The following is a 24,000-nucleotide window of genomic DNA, read 5'->3' on the forward strand; positions in this document are numbered from 1 at the left end:
GGATGATGTTACTTCATAATTGTTTTTATTTCCTGTTCACAATTAAAGTACTTGTTTTTTCAGAGGACCTAAAGAGTTATCTCAAGGATCTCCAGGAGGCCAATGATAGTGCTGTCAATGAACTCACCAAAGCTGATGAGGAAATCTCCCAACTGAGAGGCAAAATAACTAAACTAAGATCGAAACATGCAGAAGAACTGCAGGATGCCAAGGAAGAGAGTGACTACCTTAAAGATAAGGTGTTCAATTTTAAGAATTACTGAGACTAACTAGATAACATTTTAAAATATCATCATTACTAAAACAACAATTAGAACATAGAACAGTACAGCACAGAACAGGCCCTTCGGCCCTCAATGTTGTGCCGAGCCATGATCACCCTACTCAAACCCACGTATCCACCCTATACCCGTAACCCAACAACCCCCCCCCCTTAACCTTACTTTTATTAGGACACTACGGGCAATTTAGCATGGCCAATCCACCTAACCCGCACATCTTTGGACTGTGGGAGGAAACCGGAGCACCCGGAGGAAACCCACGCACACAGGGGGAGGACGTGCAGACTCCACACAGACAGTGACCCAGCCGGGAATCGAACCTGGGACCCTGGAGCTGTGAAGCATTTATGCTAACCACCATGCTACCCTGCTGCCCCATTCAATAGAATTGTAGGAAAGCAAGATCAGAATTGGGTATGATAACTTGTGTTGCTGAGTAGCCTGACGCCTGTCACCAACAAATCTTAAATATGATTAATGGTCACTTGTTTGAAGAACTGGGGAATAACTACAACTTATGGAACTGGACCTGAGTACATGTTGAGTCAGAACAATAAAGCACATCAGCAGTCCTTTTTGCGCTTCAGCCCATTCATCTTTCTAAGTGCTGGAAAACAAAATGAGGCAGAATGTAAGACGGGTTCCCAATGCCCAATTACCCATAGATAAAAGCAAATTACTGCGGATGCTGGAATCTGAAACCAAAAGAGAAAATGTTGGAAAATCTCAGCAGGTCTGGCAGTATGTGTACGGAGAGAAAAGAGCAAATGTTTCGAGTTCGGATGACCCTTTGTCAAAGAGGCGGTGGTGAGGTGGTTGTCATCGGTGTCCATGTGAATTCTGACCTGTTTTTGAATGATGTTGCTTAATAATTGGCAAAGGGTCATCTGGACTCGAAATGTTAGCTCTTTTCTCTCCGTATAGATGCTGCCAGACCTGCTGAGATTTTCCAGCATTTTCTCTTTTGGCCCAAATACCCATTTTGCCTCACTACACATTTCACACTAACACACAAGAGGAACTTTACCCCAGTCCTTTCAAGCAGTATAGAGGAGTCTACATAGGAAATTGTAAAATATAATGTTGTGCCTGACTGATCCCTGCCTCCCCTACCCCACACCCAACCACCAGCACAATGATCCTGATCCATCTTCTGTGATTGGGAGGGTCACTGTAATGCAGGCTGAGCTGATGGTGGGATCCCACTGAGAACTCCACATCTGGCAGTTTCCCAGATGGACTGCCACTGGCAACACCAAAAGAGGCAACCAGCAATCCCAGAGAAAAGGCCAAGAATGTAAGGCCGAGGTCTAAAATAAAAGCTTGAAATCATAGAGTGGTTACAGCAAAGGAGGAAGCCATTTGGTCCACCAAGTCTATGCTGGGTTTCTGCGTGAGCAACTGAACTTGCCCCTTCTCCTCTCCTTTCCCAGTACAATGTGATTAAATTGCCTTTAAGGGGTAATTTCCTGACTCCGTGGGGGCATATATCATGTAGCTCTTTTCTTGTTTTTGCTGAAACTATACAAATTCAACTCGTTCCTTGTGGGTCAGGCAGGTTTGATGCCTTTAAAATGCGGGAACAAAAGGTTGACTAAATAATTGAATTGAATAGGTTGTGGCACATGAAAACCATAGGTTATTTCCCATACATCAGCAATCCAGCATGTATTATTTGCCCATTAGATGCAAATGATGTATTATTATCAAGAGACATCCAAAAGAAAATCAGGCTCGTTGGAAACATTAAATAAAATTGAAAAATGCTAATTGTGCAAGGAGTCAACATCTGTTCCAGACAGATAAGCTAAATGGAACCTATCTCAAGGATTCTGCTGCTCTCAATGCTGATTGACCTGCTGTGCAGTTTCAGCATTTTCAGGGGGGTTTTCATTTTATATTTCAATTAAATATAAAATAATTGTTAAATTAGTGCACAGAAGGGCAGCACGGTGGCTCAGTGGTTAGCATTGCTGCCTACGGCACTGAGGACCCGGATTTGAATCCCGGCCCTGGGTCACTGTCCGTGTGGAGTTTGCACGTTCTCCCCGTGCCTGCGTGGGTTTCACCCCCACAACCCAAAGATGTGCAGCTTAGGTGGATTGGCCACGCTCAATTGGAAAAATTAATTCGGTACGCTAAATTTTTTTTAAAAATTAGTACACAGACTCCATCTAGTGGCTATTTCTGTTTCTTGCATTGTATCACGATATTTAGTCTGAAGTGATCTCCCTCAGTTATATTTCATATTTCCACTATATTTTGTGGTTTTCAAACCTCTCGCTGTGTAACTATTGCCACGTTTGCCAGGGAACATTTTTCCTTAACCTCTGACAATATAAGCTGCCCAAAGCAAAAAACACTCCATCATTGCGGAAAACATTTTTCAGATGAAAGATCAACTGCAATAATGTGCTCGTATGTCAACAGATACAAGTGCCTGATAGCAAACAGAAACCCCAGAGATCCCAATCTGAAAACCTATACAGAATTATACACAGCATCAACAGCACCACTTTCATTAACTCAGTGACTCGAATGCCAATGTGTGTGTGGTTTATCAGCATGGCCCATTAATTTACTCTGGTTCCAACACTCTCAGATTAACAGATTGCATTCTGACCCAACCCGACATATTTTGGAAGACAACACTTTTGGTTTACTGGATGAAATTCAACAACTACGGAATGAATCCCGAAAACTCCGAGAAGCCAACCACAGACTTGATGAAGAAAACCGTCAACTGAAAGAAGCCCTGTGGGATTTCAAGCAACAGCGCGGGTGGCTCTCGAAGAAAAGCTTGAAGAAAACGAATGTCGAAGCTATCAAAAGGGGTACGATTTTAAAATTCTCAGACCCTTGCAGCACTGTTGATATAGTGAATAAAAATGGTCAACAATATTATTATATATAACAGGACTGTGAATGTTATTAATTGCTATTTGTAAGTAAAATTTAGGGTTTAATTGCATTTTTTATGACACAAGAATGTTCCAGAACATGTTATAGCTCATGAAGTATCAGTAAAGTGTTGTCACTATTGTAATATAGGAAACATGGCAGCTGAGTTGCTCACAGCAAGCTCCCACAGATCACGACCAGACCATATATTTCTTTGTGATGTTGGTTGAAGGATAAATATTGACCAGATCATTGGGAAGAACTCTCCTGCTCTTCTTTAAACTAGTGCCTTGGGATCCTATATGCCACCTATATGAGAGAGCAGACGTGGCCTCCAAATGACAAGAGCTCCGACCAATGCAGCATTCCCTCAGTACTACACTGACATGCTCACAGCAGCACGGTAGCAGTGGATAGCACTGTGACTTCACAGCGCCAGGGTCCCAGGTTTGATTCCCCGCTGGGTCTCTGGCTGTGCGGAATCTGCACATTCTCTCCGTGTCTGCGTGGGTTTCCTCCGGATGCTCCGGTTTCCTCCCACAGTCCAAAGACGTGCAGGTTAGATGGATTGGCCATGATAAATTGCCCTTAGTGTCCAAAAGAAAAAGGTTAGGAGGGGTTATTGGGTTACGGGATAGGGTGGAAGTGAGGGCTTAAGTAGGTCGGTGCAGACTTGATGGGCCGAATGGCCTCCTTCTGCACTCTATGTTCTATGTTCTCACCTGGATTCCATGCTCAAGTCTTGGCATGAGATCAAACTGGCAACATGCTGACTCCGAGGGGAGCTTGTTGCCAACCAAGCCACAACTGAGACCCCGTCTAATTTATATGGCACCAATGAAAATTCTAAGAAATTGTTAGGTCTGGACATCACTGATTGGTTCGACTATGTCAGGTTGATTCACCTCCGGGTCAGAGGTTGTGCGCATTCAGGTGGCATTAGACTTGAAAGGGTAATTTAGATTCATGTTTCTGTACTGATAGAGTGCTGCATCATCACAGGTGACTCATTTTAGGTGGGGTGTTAAACCTAAATACCTCTGCCTGGCTGCAGGAGATGCTTATTTGTAAATAAGCAGAGGTCCTGATTTCTGGGCCGTCATTCTTTTTTCAATGATCATTGCCAAAAGTAATTATTTGCTCACAGTTAATGGGATCTTGCTGTGCACACATATTGATTACCTTATCTGCCTGTGCAAGAACAGCGATAAGACAGTCATTAATTAGTACTGAAAAGCCTGGGGACATCCAAAATATGTGATAATACACGGACTAGAAAGCCCATTCCCTCTTATACTACTGCAAAGCAACAATGGTAATTTCAATGGTAGGGATAGTTTGGCGATACCACGGTTAACATCATAAGAGCAAGGACAAGATTTAACGCAGTATTAATGACTTGCTGTTTGCAAATGTCTGAACAGCTTTCACAATGTTAATCTCATTTTCACCTTTTAATTGCTCCTTTCCAACCATAATTTCTTCTTTCCGAAAAGCATTACTTTAAAATAGTTCATAACACTCCACAGCACTTTAGTGTCTTACTCAAGTTGACCATTCATCATTTGTGAGCCAAGGTACTAAAGATATCATAGTTGCACTTAATTCATTTTTCACCCAATGTCCACACAAATACTATGTAGCAGATATTATTATCAAGAGCAGGAGGTTTGGTTGATTTTTAAATCCCTTCTCTAAGATGAACTGCTGTCAAGGCTGAGGTCAACTAACTTGACACATACTCAATGTCTCCGTAGGCCTGATGCCACACTGGAAAGTTTCTTTACTCACTATGTTATCAAGATAGTCATTTCGGGCAAGATTTAATGGGACAAAAACAGAGTACCGTTTTGGGTGTGTTTAAAGGGGTGTTAATGCTATTTAACCGTTATTTAACGGCACTTTACTATATTTTTGTATTTTTAGCCTTGACGGGGAACGCCCTGTGAAGGCCGCACTTCCATCATTTTTTGCGCTGATGAGCTCAGCCGCCAATGCAGGAAAACTACCTAAATATTGTGCAACATTTTAAGATGCCGCCACGATCTTTTGACCCCCCCCGGCCCAATCCCTGCCACGGGCAACCGGGCACTTAGGCAGTTTGGCACTGCCAGCCTGACAGTGCCATCCAGGTACCCTGGCAATGCAAGGGTGCACTGCCAGGGTGCCAGGCTGGCAATGCCAAAGTGCCCAGGTCCTGTGGAGTGACAGGGTACCACCCTTCCCTGTCCCCAACCACCCGGAGGTCTCTAGTAGCCTGGCAGACCCCCCCAGGTGTCGTTACACCTGGTCCACGGTTGTGGAAACCAGTGCTAAAGGGCGCTCTGGTGTGTTCTCCCAGGCAAGGTGGGCACCGGGAGAACTTGGTGCAGACATAGTTAAATGAGCCTAATGGCAAGGGCGAGATCCAGATCACGACGTCTCACAAGATTCGGTTGAATCTCACGGGACATTTTGAGCGTTGTGAATCTTGAGAGAGGCCTCTTGCGAGATTCAACAGCCTCATCGTGTTACCAAGTTGGGCGCGATGAGGCCGTTAAATCACATCTGTCACAAAATTAGGTATTTAGGAGAAGGTTGTAATTATAAAAATATTGACATCTCAAGATACCTTTACCATAAAAATATTTTTGTCAAGAGAACTCGGAATAAGTATGAATATATATTGGAAATACTAGAAGACCTATGAACTGTCAAATATAAGTGAACTGTTACCATACAATGGCTTTTCATTGTTATGTGAATGTAGCAGATGAACTGCATTGAGAATTGTGGAAACACTGGAAATAAGCACAATGGATATTTATTTCAAAGTCGAATAAATATATTTCATAGGCAAATTCTCAATTTCAAATTACATATAATGGAAATATTGTTTAACTTCTCTACATTACATTTTAGAAACCAGTGTTATTACCCTACAATACATGAAACTGCTGTTAAAATCAATACAAGTAATTGCATTGTCAGTTAGCTGCCCAATGCATTGATATGGAAAAAAATAAGCCCAATAAAGGAATATGGCTAATGAATAATTTTTCCACAGGATTTGGATTGCAAGCTTCAAACTAATCGACTCTTAATGTTTTGTGTGAATTATCTTTATCCTCTGTGTAAGTGAGTTGGTAAATCTGTTAAAAGGTTTTAAACACGCCCAATTTCAAAGGACATTTGATGTGGTGACCTTTTATACACCTTTGAGAACAGTGTTCTACATATAAGTTGAATAGTGTGTTGTGATCCAAAGGTTTAAGTTCCTATTTGTTTTGATACATTTTTCATTGTATATTATTAGTATTCCATCGAACATTGAAAATTTACAACACTGGCATTAAGAATGAGTGATCTGACCCAATTGGTTCTGTATTATTAAAGCTACTGTTTTAATTTTCAGGACTCCTCATTTCTTTTGGTGAATAATTTATGTGTCTTTGGATTGCTAGGTGGTGGTGCAATATCAGCACAGAAGGTAGAACAGCCTAAAAAGAAACAAGAGCCTGTCCTACAGTCTATTCCATCCCAACTCCAGGGACCCTCCCCATCTTCACAACTCAGGTAAAGAAAGAAAGTGCTTGTCAATGTCTGCCACGATGTACAGGATGACGGTTCTTTGGTTGTGACCCTGACGAGATGGGTGTGTTTGTGAGTGGGTGGCTGGTTAAAAGTGATGAAATTGGCAGCATGTCAGGAACCCACTGGATTCCCCCTTTAAGCTCAGTGTGACCTATAGTACAGCAAACCTGTAGGAAGGGTGGGGTCGACTCTTTAAAAATATTAAGTGCTCGGAATACATAACCGTGCTGGAGACCAAGGTGGAGATGATGATCCACCGCCAGAAAAGAATGCAGGAGAAGCTGCAGGACCTGGAGAACATGTCCATGAGGCAGAATCTTAGAATTGTCAGCATCCCTGAAGGCAGTGAGGGATCGGATACGAGGGCTTATGTGATGGACATGTTGGAGAAGTTGATGGGGGCTGAGGCGTTCCCTCGGCCCCTGGAAGTGGATAGAGTGCATCGAGCCCCTGTGAAGAAGCCCCGAGCGAACGAGCCGCCCAGGGCGATGGTGGTACGCTTTCACCGATTCCTGGACAAGGAACACGTTCTGCGGTGGGCCAAGAAAGAACGGAGCAGCAAGTGGAAAAATTGTGAGCTGAGCATTTATCAGGACCTGGGCGCGGATTTGGCCAAGAGGCGAGCTGGGTTTAATTGGGCAAAAACGGCCCTCTTTAAGAAGGGCGTGAAGTTCGGGATGCTGTACCCAGCCCGCCTGTGGGTCACACATGAGGAACGGGACTTCTACTTCGAAACACCAGACGAAGTATGGACTTTTATTAAAGGAAAAAGGCTGGAGGCGAACTAAAAGACACTGAAGCCTCGGAGAGTACTGTGGTGGCGATTTGTTGTGCTGGGCTGTATAAGTAGTGTTATGTGTAATAAGGGGCTGTTTTGATGGTTTGAGGGTGTGGTCCTGTTTTGGGGTGCTTCTGTTTTGGGGTGCTTCTGTTTTGGGGTGTTTTTTTTCTAAAATGGCTGTTTCGTCACTGTTTTTTCTGATGTTTGTTTACTGGGGAATGTGATGTTTTTAATATGTTTGTCCAAGTGGGGGGAGAGGGCAGAGCACAATGGGGAGACAGACTGCTTGGTGCCATGGGGGCGGGCGCTATCAAGTCAGCATCTGTCAGCTGACTCACAGAAGCACAGTGAGGGGCGAGCAGGTGTTGAGCTGGAGGTTGACTTGGGGGGTTAGGTTTCTAGTGCTGTTGCTAGGGGGGGGGGGGGAGCTGCTTTGCCGACAGGGGAAAAATGGGAGGTCGGGAACAGCGAATGCCCGAGGGGGTCCTCGAGGAGGCGGAGGGCGCGGGCTAGAGGTTGGCCTAAAAAGGGTGATGGCTAGTCGGTATGGGGGGTGGCGGGAAGCACTCCGACCAGGCTGATTACATGGAATGTCAGAGGGTTGAATGGGCCAGTCAAGAGGGCTCGTGTGTTTGTGCATTTGAGGGGGCTGAAGGCAGACGTGGCAATGCCACAAGAGACACACCTAAAGGTTATAGGCCAGATGAGATTGAGAAAGGGGTGGGTTGGACAAGTATTCCACTCAGGGCTGGACTTAAAGACCAGGGGAGTAACGATCTTGATCAATAAACGAGTGGCATTCGAGGCAGGGAGAATCGTGTCAGACAAGGGGGGGTAGGTGCATAATGGTAAGTGGGAAGCTGGAGGGGGTGCGGGTGGTACTCGTGAACATATATGCTTCAAATTGGGACGATACGGAATTTATGAGGCGGGTGTTAGGTAAGATCCCAGACTTAGTCACATAACCTGAGCGGATTTATGGGGTTAGTGTGGAGAGAAGGCAATGCCCGCTGTGGAGACTGGTTGTGGGGTTGCTAGCCGACAAAACGATCTGTGGGCGGGTTAACAAGTCCACTCAGAACTACCTGGAAACAGATGATACGCAGGAGGTCTTTGCAGGGATGGTTTGGGTAGTTTTGAAGGCATTGGTCAGAGGGGAATTAATCTCGATACGGGCCCACAGAGTAAAGGTGGAACGGGCTGAGAGGGATAGGTTAGTGGAGGAGATACCCCAGGTGGACAGGAGATACTCGGAGGCCCTGGACGCAGGGCTACTGAGGAAGCGGCGGAGGTTACAGGCGGAGTTTAGGCTGTTGACTACAGGGAAAGCGGTGGAACAGTTGAGGAAGGCAAGGGGGAGATTTATGAGTACGCGGAAAAGGCAAGCAGAATGTTAGCGCACCAGCTCAGGAAAAGGGAGGCGGCCAGGGAGTTAAGGAAAGTAAAGAGTAGAGGCAGGAATACTGTCCTGGATCCAGTGGGGATGAATGAGGTGTTTAAGGACTTTTATAGTAAATTATATGAGTCGGAAACCCTGGCTGGGATGGAGGAGATGAGGCAGTTTTGGGATCAGTTGAAGTTTCTGAGGGTCTGGTGGAAAGGCTGGGAGCCCCAGTTGAGATTGAGGAAATAATCGAGGGGCTGAAGGTCATGCAGTCGGGCAAGGCCCCGGGGACTGACGGCTATCCGGTGGAATTCTATAAGAAGTTTTCAGAGATATTGAGCCCACTGCTGGTGAGGACATTTAATGAAGCAAGAGAGAAGGGAGTCCTCCACTCAACAATGTAGCAGGCCTTGATTTCACTGATCCTGAAACGGGAGAAGGATCGGAGCAAAGCGAGTCATACAGGCCGATTTCTCTACTGAATGTGGATGCCAAACTGCTGGCTAAGATACTGGCCACAAGGATAGAGGACTGTGTTCTGGGGGTGATAGGGGAAGACCAGACAGGATTTGTAAAGGGCAGACAACTCGAGGCCAATGTACGAAGGCTTTTAAATGTTATTATGATGCCCTCAGAAGGAGAGGAGGTGGAGGTGGTAGCGATGGAAGCGGAGAAGGCTTTTGATCGGGTGGAGTGAAATTACCACTATAAGGTTTGGGTTTGGTGAGGGCTTTATTGACTGGGTACGGATGCTCTATCAGGCACCAGTAGCAAGTGTGCGTACGAACCGGCTGAGGTTGGGGAATTTTGAACTACACGGAGGGATGAGGCAAGGGTACCCCCTCTCCACTTTGCTGTTTGCTCTGGCCATAGAGCCATTGGCCATGGCGTTAAGAACCTCTAGGAACTGAAAAGGGCTGGTTCGGGGTGGGGGAGGGATGGAGGTGGAGCACCGGGTCTCGCTTTACGCAGATGACCTGCTCTTGTATATGTCAGACCCGTTGGAGGGGATGGGGAAAGTAATGTGAATCCTGGGGGAATGTTTCGGGGTATAAATTGAACATGGGGAAAAGCGAGATGTCCGCAATCCAGACAAGAGGACAGGGGAAGAGACTGGGAGAGCTGCCGCTTAGAATGGTAGGGATGAGCTCTCAGTATCTGGGAATCCAGGTGGCCCGGGAATGGGAGGCACTGCACAAGTTAAACCTATCCCGGCTGGTAGAACAAATGAAAGGGGACTTTAAAAGATGGGACATGCTCCCGCTATCACTGGCGGGGAGGGTACAGACAGTGAAAATGATGGTCCTCCCCAGATTTCTATTTGTCTTTCAGTGACTCCCCATCTTCCTCCCAAAAGCCTTTTTCAATTGGGTGAATAAGGTTATTTCGGGATTTGTACGGGTGGGTAAAACCCCGCGAGCGAAGAAAGTGTTGCTAGAGCGCAGTCGGGGGGAGGGTGGTTGGTGCTGCCTAACTTCTGCAATTACTACTGGGCGGCTAATATAGCCATGATTAGGAAGTGGGTAGTGGGCGGGGGGGGGGTCGGTGTAGGAGCGAATGGAGGCGGCGTCATGCAAAGACACAAGTTTGGGACCACTGATAATGGCACCTCTTCTGTTCTCGCCGGCCCAATACTCCACAGGTCCAGTGGTGGTGGCGGTTCTGAGGATCTGGGGGCAATGGTGCAGATATAAGAGAGGGGAGGGAGCATCGGTTAGGACCCCGATTTATAATAATCATCGGTTTGTACCGGGTAGGCTGGATGGTGGATTCCGGAGATGGCAAAGGGCAGGAATTAGAATGAGGGGGGATCTATTTATAGACGGAAGTTTCCCCAGTTTGAAAGCCTTGGAAGATAAATTTAAATTGCCAGCAGGGAATGGGTTTAGGTATTTGCAGGTGCGAGACTTCCTGAGAAAGCAGGTTCCGGCCTTTCCGCTGCTGCTGCCATGGGGCATACAGGATAAAGTAGTCTCCAGTACCTCAATGGGAGAGAAGGTGGTATCGGATATTTACCAGGAGCTTTCGGAGGAGGAGGAAACTCTGGTGGAGGAGCTTAAGGGCAAGTGGGAGACGGGCTAGGAGGAGAGATAAAGGCGGGTCTGATGGGCGGATGCCCTAAGCAGGGTTAATACATCCTCATCATGTGCCAGGCTTAGGCTGATACAATTCAAGGTAGTCCACTGGGGACACATGACAGTGGCCCAGATGAGCAAGTTCTTTGGGGTAGAGGACAGGTGTGCGAGGTGCGCGGGAAGCCCAGCAAGTCATGTCCACATTGTGGTGATCACAAGTTAACCAGATGCAACACAACTGAGCGACCACTAGAGGGAGCACGGGAGAGCCATATAAATAGATCAGGACAGGAAGTGAGGACACACTCTTCACAGCAGGCGGGCTGGTAAGCAGGACACACAGCAAGCAAAGCTGGTAGTTAGCACTGGAAGGTAGTTCTAGGTTGAGCTCTGGAAACTGAACGAACTCACAATAAAGCATCTTCTCCACACTTGAGACTGCGAGCTTTATTAAGACACGAGGAACAACACATGGTACCAGCAGTGATTTCAGACGCTTACTACAGGACAACTCAGCTGCAGATACAGAAAGCACAAAATGGCATGGAAATCTCCTACTGGACATTTGACTGGGGAAGACATCGCTAATTCGAGGATGTGGCATGGATACCCACCTCAGCTGGACACGACTGGTAATGTAAGAAATGTCTGGAAAAGGTTTAAACAAATGTTCGATTTTTATCTCATAGCTAATGATGTAGCACAAGCCTCAGACAAAATTAAAATAGCAATTCTCATCGAAGGGCCTGTCAATAGGAAAGTGTATAATGGATTTAAACACTCAAAAGGTGAAGACAGGAACAGCTTACAAACGTTACTAAACAAATTTGAAGAGTACTGTGAGAAATTTGAACAGCAAGGCATGCTCACAGTCCAAACTGCACAGAGACTGAGTGATGCAAAACTTAAAAAAATCACAAAAAGATCAGGAAATCGCGAATGCACAGTACAGATCAAAAAGAAGAAATAACATGAATTTTTCACAAAGCCAAAACGCTGAAATCCAGTCCAGATCGGAAAGAAAAGGTAACTTACAACTTTTAGAAAGAAAAAAACGCTGAAATCCGCGATAAAATGGCGTCGGAGCACATTTTGCAGTCTCTGGTAAGCAAAGAACTACAAATCGCGTCTGCGCATGCGCCGGAACCGGAAGTCGCGCATGCGCCTGAACCGGAAGTCGCGCATGCGCAGTTTACAAAAGATCGCGGCGCCGATCGTTATGCGCATGCGCAAGCCGCGCATGCGCAGTCAAAAAAAGTCTTCGTCGCGGACCGTCATGCGCAATGGACACCGAACCGCACAAGGAAAGAAAGCCGATTTGCGCATGTGCAAGTCGTTCCTACGCGTGACGTCATGACGTCTGAGAATCCTGACCACGCCCACTTAAAAGGGAAATGCCCGAAAATTGAAAACAAGACACTTAAAGTGGTAAAACCAAATTTTCTTGCCTCAGAACACAGAAAAACGCCTGAACTTAAACCAACAGTAAAAAACAACTTGCACAAAACCTTGGAAAAAGCTGCCTTCACCACACACAGTGAAGCGAACAAAAAGAATTCCGAAACAACAAAAGATGATTTGTTTTTCGACGATTACCTCTCAGACCTGACTGGGTCAGTCGGATATGCTTATCACAGCATCAGCGACACGGTCGCAAAGTACAACACGAACCAACTCGTGGTAGATGAATCCAACCAAAATGCTTTGGTTTTCGAAGAATACTACTCAGACATAGCTGAGTCAGTCGGATATGCTTATCACAGCATCAGCGACACGGTCGCAAAGCACAACACGAACCAACTCGTGGTAGATGAATCCAACCAAGATGATTTGGTTTTCAAAGAATACTACTCAGACATGGCTGAGTCAGTCGGATATGCTTATCACAGCATCAGCGACACGGTCGCAAAGTTCAACACGAATCAACTCGTGGTAGAAGAATCCAACCAGGATGATTTGGTTTTCGGAGAATACTACTCAGACACAGCTGAGTCAGTCGGATATGCTTATCACAGCATCAGCGACACGGTCGCAAAGTTCAACACGAATCAACTCGTGGTAGAAGAAGCCAACGAAGATGAAATGGGTTTCAAAGAATACTACTCAGACATGGAGGAGTTATTTGGACATGCTGATCACAGCATCAGCGACACCGTTGCAAAGCTCAACACGACTCTACTCATGGTGGATGAATCCAACACCATGGTGCCATGGCAGCTCGTCGATACATTGGATGACAGCAATACCCAAGACGAAGACGACGCCACACAGAGAGCACAGGAAGACTCCACGGAGCGAGCGATGACAGGCTCCACAGTGCGAGTGATGAAAGACGCCAACAGGGATGCAAGCAAACACTCCCGGGCGGACACCAAGCATGAACAAGACCATGAAGGTAAACCCGCTGTACCTGAGCAACCGCAAGCAGACTATGAAAGTCTACCAAGCTCACAGGAACAAGAAGAAAGAGCGGACTATGAAAGTCCAACACGCTCACAGGAACAAGAAGAAAGAGCAGACTATGAAAGTCCAACACGCTCACAGGAACAAGAAGAAAGAGCGGACTATGAAAGTCCAACACGCTCACAGGAACAAGAAGAAGACAATGCACCTCTGCCCACTGCATGCGAAGACAGTGACAAGGTGCTCGCACTCGACGTACAGGATCACAGTGAGACTGACAGTTCTCAGCTTGTCTGTACCGAAGCACAGAGCGAAAACAGTGACAAGGTGCTCGCACTCGACGTACAGGATCATAGTGAGACTGACAGTTCTCAGCTTGTCTGTACAGAAGCACAGAGTCGGGCCACCCAACAGTCCACAGAGACAATGCCGAAAGAAACCATGCAGATTCTGACTCCAGAAGAGGAGCACCTGGAGTCCAGAGACATCAAACAAAAAGAAACCATGCAGATTTTGACTCCAGAAGAGGAGCACCTGGAGTCCAGTGAGATAACATCAACAGAAATCATGAAGATTTTAACTCCAGAAGCGGAGCACCAAGAGTCTAGAGAAACCACGTCAACTGAAATCATGCAGATTTGGACTCCAGAAGAGGAGCGCCGAGAGTCCACAGACACCGCGTCAAATGTAATCAAGAAGACTTTGACTCCGGAAGACGAGCACCAAGAAAGCAAAGATGCGGAATCCAATTCTCCACAACTGATTGATGTCACCTGCACCGATGCAACATCAGATCATTCGCACCACTCGCGAGAAGACGAGCACCAAGAAAGCAAAGATGCGGAATCCAATTCTCCACAACTGATTGATGTCACCTGCACCGATGCAACATCAGATCATTCGCACCACTCGCGAGACGGAATGCTCAATGACTCAAATTATCCACTCGGGACACTCATAGAGTATAACAAGAAAAACAAAAGTCAAAAGAAACACAGCAAGAACAAAAACAACATGAAGCGCGACAAGACCAACAACAATAGCAAGAAGCACAGCAGAAACGAGAACGACAACAGCAAGAAGAAAAGCAACATGAAGCGCGACAAGACAAACAACAATAGCAAGAAGCACAGCAGAAACGAGAACGACAACAGCAAGAATAAAAGCAACATGAAGCGCAACAAGACAAACAACAACGTCAGGCACAAAGATAGCGACAACGACAGAGGCAGAAACAACAAGAATGGCAACAAACACAACAAAGTCAGGAGCAAAGATAGCGACAACAACAAAGACGGAAACGACAAAAACAGCGACAAGTACGGCAACGGAAACAACAAAAACAGGAACAACAGAAACAACAGCAATGAAACAACGACTTGTACACAATGGCACTACTTGACACATGATGGACGATGCCACAGCACACTGCAAAACGATAACAAGACTACAAACATGTCATGGGATGACAACGAATCGCACAAACTCACGTCTGCTCCAGAACAAGCAAGCACACCAGCATCCAAGGCGGATGAGACAATAAATCAACACCACAAGCACAAAAAAAAGTCCATGCCAGTCAACATCAGTGATGTGACCATGCAAACACCTCGGGATGACGCATTGGGTACTTAAGATAACAAGGAACACCAACAACATTCACAGCGGACTTGCAATATCAATATCACCACGTCATCAACAACAAAAAGAAAAAAAAAAAAAAGCTCTGAACAAATTCATCAAGTTTGGACTCATAAATGTGTTTATTAAGTTTGGACATATAAATACATTGGCTTTGTTAACTACGGCAATAGCATCATCACTTGTATAGATACGCATATCATAAGTTACTGTTTTGTATAATTTCCCTTAATGATGTACAGAAACTATGTAATGAGAAAGAGGGGGATGTGGTGATCGTAGATTGACCAGATACAAAAACAACAGAGCAAACACGAGCGGGAGAGCTAGAAATACACTGGGACAGGATGTACAATTTTCTTTAACGATGTTCAGAAAATATGTTAAGAGAAAAAGGGGATGTGGTGATCACAAGTTAACCAGATGCAACACAACTGAGCGACCACTAGAGGGAGCACGGGAGAGCCATATAAATAGATCAGGACAGGAAGTGAGGACACACTCTTCACAGCAGGCGGGCTGGTAAGCAGGACACACAGCAAGCAAAGCTGGTAGTTAGCACTGGAAGGTAGTTCTAGGTCGAGCTCTGGAAACTGAACGAACTCACAATAAAGCATCTTCTCCACACTTGAGACTGCGAGCTTTATTAAGACACGAGGAACAACACACACATGTTTTGAGCATGCCCGAAGCTTAGAGGGTTTTGGCAGGGTTTTACTAAGGCAATGTCCATGGTACTAAAAACACGGGTGGTGCCGAGTCCGAGTCGATAGCGATCGTTGGAGTGTCGGAAGAACCGGGAGTTCAGGGGGCGTACGAGGCGGACGTCTTGGCCTTTGCCTCCCTGGTAGCAAATGTCCAATTCATTTTTTCCAATTAAGGGGCAATTTAGCGTGTCCAATTCACCTAGCCTACACATCTTTGGGTTGTGGGGGTGAAACCCACACAAACATAGGGAAAAATGTGCAAACTCCACACAAACAGTGACCCAGAGCCGGGATTGAACCTGGGACCTCGGCGCCGTGAGGCATCAGGGCTAAACAACTGCGCCACTGTGCTGCCTGCCAGCTATCTGTCTTGGCAGTCCCAATGGGGTATGTGCATGTGAGCTGCTGGAAGATGTGCATGACGTGTGTGACATTACATCCTCCGAGTGAGTGATCTTCTTTAAAGAGTCTTTCGCTCCACTGACACCAGCTCCTGATGGACCTGCAGAGCTAAAAAAAAACATGAATTAGAACTGAAGAGGTGACAGCGTGCTGGGACATCATTGTGCAGATCATCATATTTATTTGCCTTCTGACATCAGCTCAATAGGAGTGAGAGTTTACACCATGTCGCTGCATGACATTGAATTCTATTACCAGGTAGGTGGGAGACCTCCATCTCCATGATGAAAAATGGTTTCTATCCATCATCACCTCTGTAGATGTTAAAGTGGAGATAACTGAACGGCTACCTCCAGATGTTCCCTCACCTTTGTGCTCTGTACACTTTTCCTCCAAGAAGAGAAAGAAGAGTCCTAAGGGTGTGAGAAGTAGAATATATTGAGAAGGTGGAAGGACTTTTGTGGAGGATCACTGTGAGGGAGTGATCTGGCACTCAGTAAGCTGAAGGTGAGTGTCAGGTTGGGTGGTCAGATGGGTTTTAAGGAGGTGGCTCAACAGAGAGGAATGGAGGCACCTGCATGGTGTGTTGTTATCAGGAATGAGGTGCAGAAGGAGGCTTGTGGAGGTAGAGTGAGTTGGTTTGGGGTAAGAGGCACTTTACAATATAGTTGAACGTCCTGTGCTGCTCACCTTTTGTGCTGTGATAAGGTCATTGCACCGCTTAGTGATACTGTATCCGAGAGTGTGGGAGCAACGCACTGCTGCTACCTCAGCCCTTCCAACCATGAACGAAGAAGAGTCATACGGACTCAAAACGTTAACTCTGTTCCTCTCTCCACAGATGCTTTCAGGCCTGCTGAGCTTTTCCAGCATTTTCAGTTTTTATTTCAGATTTCCAGCGTCCACAGTATTTTATTTTTATCCGACCATGAATGCCTGTTTTTCGAGGCAAGCCTCTTCCTCCCAGCTTCAGAGAACAGAATCTGCCTCTGAACCCTTAAAACACATGGGATCAAATCCAGAGATGCATCGCCGAAGCTTGTGCTGCTGCCTTGCTCTGTTGGGCCTCCAGTTCTGCAGCTTCCCGTTCTGCCCAAGGACCTCCACCACACTTGCAGTCCAGTCCTCGCTGGGTCCTTTTAAAATAGTTCTGCTGAAATAGGAAACCTGAAAGTATGATGCAGTGGTCGCATTAAAAAGCTGCTGACAAATGTGTTGATATATTGCTGGGCTCCCCCACTCTTGTGTAAGTCAGGAATTAAAAAATTCACACCAAATTTTCAAAACCCACTTCAAATGTATTTTTGTTTCCCCCTCTAACATCTTACTTCGGTTGCCTCTTAATATTAATGGAAGAAGGTAGGTTGTCACTTTTTTATTGCTGAATAGTATTTTGGCCTGCAGATTAACTGACTGTGGAATACTGAGCTCATAACTGAGACGCAGTCCAGTTGGCAGCATCTGTCAGGAGGTATCAGGAGTGTTAGTGGGCAAGTCTGTACACAGTATCAGCCTAAGTGTCCTGTCTCGCAAGATATGCTATTGTTACATCAAGGCCAAATCAAACTGCGCTTACGTCCCTTGAGAGGGTGATAGAAATTGTTTATTTTCATTGGCAGACAAATTAACTGACTATCTCAATTTGTTTCCAAAACTGTTGGACAGATTTGAATATTTCAACGTTGAAGAGAAAAATAGTCCAACCAAATCACGCGAGGGAGTGACCTTCGATCAAAGGCTCCCCACATGGGATGGTAAATTCATATTGCTTATAAGTTAGTACTGTTCTGAAGGCTAATGAAATTAGAACAGCAGTTAAGAAAGATGTTCACAGACAATTAACTACACTTGATTAAGCCTCTTTATGTGCAATATAATACATGAACGGGAAAGGAGATGAACCTTAACTTACAATATTTTAACCACTTATAGCGAGGACACAAGTTTCAATTTGGTGTCATATCTATCAGTTTCCAAACAAGGTGCAACGCCACTAATCTCAGGCATGATATCACACTACGTTTGGTTATTTGTGGCCAGATTCTTCTTTGCAACAACAATGTGAGAAATTAATACATTGCTGTGAAATTAGTTTTGCAGTCTGACATGTCTTTAGGTTTTGACGGTCTGATTCAGTCAAGTTTCAGAGGTCGGTTTGAACTGAATGCAATTTAGGTTAGATTTGTCTCTTCAAATAAAAATGCACAATCGAAGATCTGAATATGTGCAGACATACAGAGCACACGTTTTCTCGTTCGTTTTATATAATCTCCTTCAAAATTTGCCTCTTTTTGTATTCTAACTTAACATCTGAACCAAGACCAGTTTGTTGCTCCCTTTCTTTGACCCATTTCCTCAGGGTTTCTCCTGCATGGCTGCCGTAATTTCAGTAGAAGGTTGAAAGAAATCTCAGATAAATGCTTAAACACGTTTCTGCCGATCTTCCACCGATGTTACAACAGCCAACCAGGAGAACCCACAAGGAGATCTTTGGAGAATAAACTTGCGTTGTTTTTGGTCCCTCGGTATCGAACTGTATCAGATTACATGTGTGTATCTAACACAGCGACATGTGCCTCACTCTGAACTGCTGTGCTTCCTGCCCACAGAAGAAGACAAAAACAGGGCTACAAGTAATGCTTCTCCAGTTTCAGTCGATAGTGACAGCACAGAGGTTCTCCTTGCATCCTGCCACAATGGGACCTTTAATAAAGCCTCAAAGTCAAACAAGCATCACCGTGGAGGTATTTACTAGCGTGTGTTTCACTGAGAAACAAACAGCTTGGCTTTGTTGCAATATTTCCAAGCTGTTTAATTGATGGACTGCACATTGATATTCAAATAAACTATTGCCATTGTTTCATGCCAAGCTAAGGATATATTCACCAAATTAATGACTGCGGTCTGTCCCATCTCTCCCTATTACATAGAACATAGAACAGTACAGCACAGAACAGGCCCTTCGGCCCTCAATGTTGTGCCGAGCCATGATCACCCTACTCAAACCCACGTATCCACCCTATACCCGTAACCCAACAACCTCCCCCTTAACCCTACTTTTATTAGGACACTACGGGCAATTTAGCATGGCCAATCCACCTAACCCGCACATCTTTGGACTGTGGGAGGAAACCGGAGCACCCAGAGGAAACCCACGCACACAGGGGGAGGACGTGCAGACTCCTAATTTATTCTACTCTTAAATTTCCTTGCTTCCGAGTATTTCTTTTTTAAATTATATGAATTGAAACATCACCAGTTCTCAGCTGGCATTGTTATGGAACAGAAATCCCATTTAATCAGTACAGAAAAGGGTGGTCTGTAGCTACAAAAGAGGTCAACTTGCCTTATTTGGTCTGCCACTGTGGCAAAATGGGAATATTTCTGAATTTTCTTTTATACAGTCCTGAAAAAGTGCTAAAGTTAAAACGGAATCTATCTTTTCTAATGATAGCTCAACATGAATGCCTGGAGATCAGTTATCTTTGGGATCTGATTATGTTATTTAGCTGCAAATTCTAAATGCTGATTTAAGTTGCTTTTGGGAGAGCAGGGACTGAGAAACCAGGCTCACAATCTTTCCAAGAATTCTGCTACTGTGCCTTTGATCATTGATGAAAGACAGCTCTGACTTTCAGAAACCTTATAACTGGATAAATATCGGAGAATTACTCCCATTGTCTTTCTCGGAATTCTTATGGCACAGAAGGCGGCCTTTTGATCCATCGTGTCTGCATCAGCTCTCCAAATGAGTATTATTTTTTAATTTTATAAATTTAGAGTACCCAATTCATTTTTTTCCAGTTACGGGGAAATTTAATGTGTCAGTCCACCTGCCCTGCACATCTTTGGGTTGTGGGGGTGAAATTCACGCAAACACGAGGAGAATGTGCAAACTCCACATGGACAATGACCCAGAGCCGGGATCGAACCTGGGACCTCGGCGCTGTGAGGCATCAGGGCTAACCCACTGCACCACCGTGCTGCCCCGTCCAAATGAGTATTATGGCTTTGTGCCTTTTCCCCATACTCCTGCTTATTGTCTCTATTCAAGTAAGCCTGAATGCCGCAATTGAACCTGCTTGCTCCACTCCATACCCAAACCACTCATTGTGTGAAAAAGTTTCTTCTCACATTGCATTTACTTGTTTTGCAAATCACCGTGAATCTGTGTCCTCTCATCCTTGACCTTTTTACAAACAGTTTCTTCCCATCTTTTCTGTCCAGCCTTTTCATAATTTTGAACATCTCTATCAAACTCCTCTCAGCCTTTTTCTTTCCAAGGAGAACAGTCCCAACCTCTCCAACCGATCCTCATAACAGAAGTTTCTCATCCCTGGAACCATTCTTGTTAACCTCTTCTGCACGCTCTCCAATGTGTTCGCATTCTTCCAATAGTGTGATTCCCAGAACTGTACACAATATTCCAACTGAGGTCTAGTGTCTTGTAAAAGTTCAGCATAACCTCCTTGCCCTTTACTCTATACCCCTATTGATAAAGCCCAGAATACCATATGCTTATTAACTGCTCTTTCCACTTGTCCTGCCACCTCAATAATCTATGCACATATGCACCCAGGTCCCTCTGCTCCTGCACCTCTTTTAGAATTTTACCCCTTATTTTATATTATCTCTCCATGTTCTTCTTACCAAAATGCATCACCTTACATTTCTCCGCATTGAACTTCATCTGCCACCTATCTGCCCACTCCACCACCTTGTCTATATCCTTTTGAAGTTTGACACTGCCTGCTTCACAGTTGACAATACTTCCAAGTTTTGTATCATCCACAAACATTGAAATTGTCCCTTGCACATCAAGATCTAGATCATTAATAAATATCAGGAAAAGCAAGGGTCCCAATACCGACACCTGGGAACATCATTACAGACCTTCCTCACGTCCAAAAAACATCCATTGACCATTACTCTCTACTTACTGTTAATCAACCAACTTTGCATCTGTGTTGCTACTGCCCCTTTTATTCCATGAGTTATTACTTTCTCACAAGTCTGTTGTGTGGCACTGTATCGAAAGCCTTCTGAAAATCCAAGTGCACATCAACAGCAATACCCTCATCAACCCTTTCTGTTACCTCCTCAAAAAACTCCAGCAAGTAAGTTAAACGCTCAGCACTTTATTCTTGTTCAGACTGCATGAATCAACTGAGGTGTATTGACTAAAATTCTTGGCAAGAGATTCGAAAAGGGATATTTTAATTACTTAGGAGACTTTTTTCATAGGATCATTCAGAACTGATGGAGACCATTTGGCCCATTGTGGCTGTGCAGTCTCCTGAAAGAGCTGTCCAATTAGTCCCACTCTCCTGGACTTTCCACAGAGCCCTGCAAATAATTTTCCATCAAGTATTTAAGCACTTCCATTTTGAAAGTTCATACCAAACATGCTTCCACCTCCCTTTCTGGCAGTGCACTCTCCATCATACTTGCCGACTAAAAATAATTCTGCACATGTCCCTTCTTTTGTCATTACCTAGAACCTGTGACTTCAAGTCGTAGACCCTCTTGTCAAGGGAAACAATTTCTTCCTTTTTATCCCATCAAATTCAGCATAATTTTATAGGAAAATAAAATGTTTTTGTTTGTATATACAAGAGCAAAAGCAGTGATTCAAACTTTGTGTAAAAACATTGCACTGATTCAGCAAAGTATACTCAATTGATGAACCTATGATACTCCTCTTCACAACTTGTATCCCTTTTTTAAAACTTTAACAACGTATTTAAATCTATGCTGTGAGCCCCATTGTGACTAAATTGCCTTAGGCAAACATCTGTTTCCAGTGCTGCTAAGCTCATCAACATATCAAATGCACTAGTTCCATTCACACAGTCACTCTGTCCCTGCATTATACTTCCCCACAGTATCAAAATATATAACCAGAACATTACCAGAAGAAAATATCCCAAATTCCTAGATTTCCCTGGTATTTCCATGGCACCAATATTTTCCTGACAACTGAACCATTGTCTCCTTAAGTGGACCTCTTCTGAGACATCACTGAGGAATGGCATAGTTTGTAGTCTCTGGCAGACAGGTACTCCCTAATTACTGTTCTTCTCCTTTGATGAGGTCTTATGGTGAATGCCTCTGTCACTTTCTCTTCCTTCTGTTTTTCTTCCATCATGAGAGCATATATGAGAACGTACTACCAGGCTGCCCATGGTTAAAGCTGCACAACGGAAGGGTGGGAAAACATACACTTTCACTGCCTTAAACTGCTGAAGGGAAACTTTGCAGAATCCTCTCTCTATAGCAAAACAACAACATTTAAATCAGGCAGATATTCAAAGCTGGTCATCTGTTAAGCAAGACATCTTAAACTTTATTTGTAAGATTTGATGGGGTGGGTTGGGGTTACACATTATCCAGTTTGCATGGCTTTGAAATCTCTAAGATTATCAAAAAATGCAAAATAATAGATGAATAGAATTAAAAGTGATTGAAGGCATTGCAAGTCATGAGACTATTGAAATATGCATTTGGGAAATCTATAAAAACTGTTAATATTTTCACAACCGTCATATATAATGAACAAACACTTTCAATACACTCTAGTGGTATCCAGTATTTATCTGCAAAATGTTTTCAGTGTACTGTTTTATACACAATTAACTGGGAGTATAGATTCAGAATCAGATTGTTTATGTTGTTAATTCAGCTTGTGACCATCAGCTTGACATTTTACTATAACATTAGTACAGAGGCTTTTCATGAGAATGAGTTAACAAGGCTTTCAGCTGGGATTTATAGTCAAAATTAAACCTTGGCCCAGCATGGTAGAGTTTGCAAAAAGCTAACAATTTTTTCTCTCCTTTCAAGGTAGTCTCTTTGATCTAGATGGGGGGAGCGATGATGATATGTCATCTATCAGTCAGAGCAATGGTCACCATCAGTTTCCAAAGACCCAGTACTCCAGTTCAACCCCCTGCAAATCCACACCTTCATCGCCTGTTTTTTTGAGCATCTATTCCAACAGAAAAAAATCAATGAGGTTAGTGAGGAAAAGTCTTTGGCAATTGAATTCAGAGAGCTCTGAAAATATGTTTTTTTTTCATATTTTGTTTCAATGTGTCAGATCATCTACCCTGGTAGTAGGAGTTCATTTAGCTCACTGGGCTAAATCGCTGGCTTTTAAAGCAGACCAAGACAGGCCAGCAGCACGGTTCAATTCCCGTACCAGCCTCCCCGAACAGGTGCCGGAATGTGGCGACTAGGGGCTTTTCACAGTAACTTCATTGAAGCCTACTCGTGACAATAAGCGATTTTCATTTTTCATTTTCTTTACAGAACTTGTCTGATTCTATTGATTTCAATGAATTGAAGTTCAAATACATTCCATAGTGCGTGGGTATTCTGCTCCAGCATACTACTGCCCCAACAATTAAATTGAAAATGATCTGAAATTTCTGCTCCAAGGTCCCACCAAGCTGATCAGCTAATAGATATCTGCACAGTTGTCACCTGCAAGTCACCTTGTCAGGGCCGGTTTTAAGCCTATTTGACCAATTTCATCAAATTGGGCCCCGCACCTTAAGGGGGCCCCGCGCCAGCGGCGACAGAGTTACCGTTTGAAGCCTTTTCTGTATTCTAAGAGGAACTATAGGGTAGTTTTTACTTTTGGGGAACGCACCGCATTACCGTCGACAAATCCTTCAGCCCTGCGCCGCCAAATCCTTCCGCCCGGGTAAGTAAGTTTCAAAATTTTAGTATATCAAGCATTTAATGTTTTTTTTTGGTTAAAGACGAGCATACTACACGAAATATAAACATACATAAATTTTTACTTTTGTAGAGTAGGGACCCCGCCATCACTTTTCTAATTGGGCCC

The 24,000-nt window shown here is 44.5% G+C and overlaps 2 protein-coding genes across 3 annotated transcripts in view; one reads left to right on the forward strand and one right to left on the reverse strand.

The window, feature by feature from the left end:
• LOC119969067 overlaps nt 1-24,000 on the forward strand; it is a 92,282-nt gene that overhangs the window by 48,055 nt on the left and 20,227 nt on the right. For both annotated transcript variants that reach the window (XM_038802259.1, XM_038802260.1), the window contains exons 4-9: nt 64-239; nt 2,884-3,115; nt 6,626-6,737; nt 17,814-17,902; nt 18,758-18,892; nt 22,992-23,163. In XM_038802259.1, coding sequence (XP_038658187.1) covers nt 64-239; nt 2,884-3,115; nt 6,626-6,737; nt 17,814-17,902; nt 18,758-18,892; nt 22,992-23,163 — 916 coding nt within the window. The remainder of the gene's footprint in view (nt 1-63; nt 240-2,883; nt 3,116-6,625; nt 6,738-17,813; nt 17,903-18,757; nt 18,893-22,991; nt 23,164-24,000) is intronic.
• Nucleotides 1-24,000, reverse strand: part of tab3 (TGF-beta activated kinase 1 (MAP3K7) binding protein 3) — a 261,758-nt gene that overhangs the window by 25,403 nt on the left and 212,355 nt on the right. The gene's annotated exons all lie outside the window — the stretch shown is intronic.

The sequence above is a fragment of the Scyliorhinus canicula genome, chromosome 7 (assembly GCF_902713615.1).
Source record: "Scyliorhinus canicula chromosome 7, sScyCan1.1, whole genome shotgun sequence".
NCBI classification, from domain to species: Eukaryota; Metazoa; Chordata; class Chondrichthyes; order Carcharhiniformes; family Scyliorhinidae; genus Scyliorhinus; species Scyliorhinus canicula.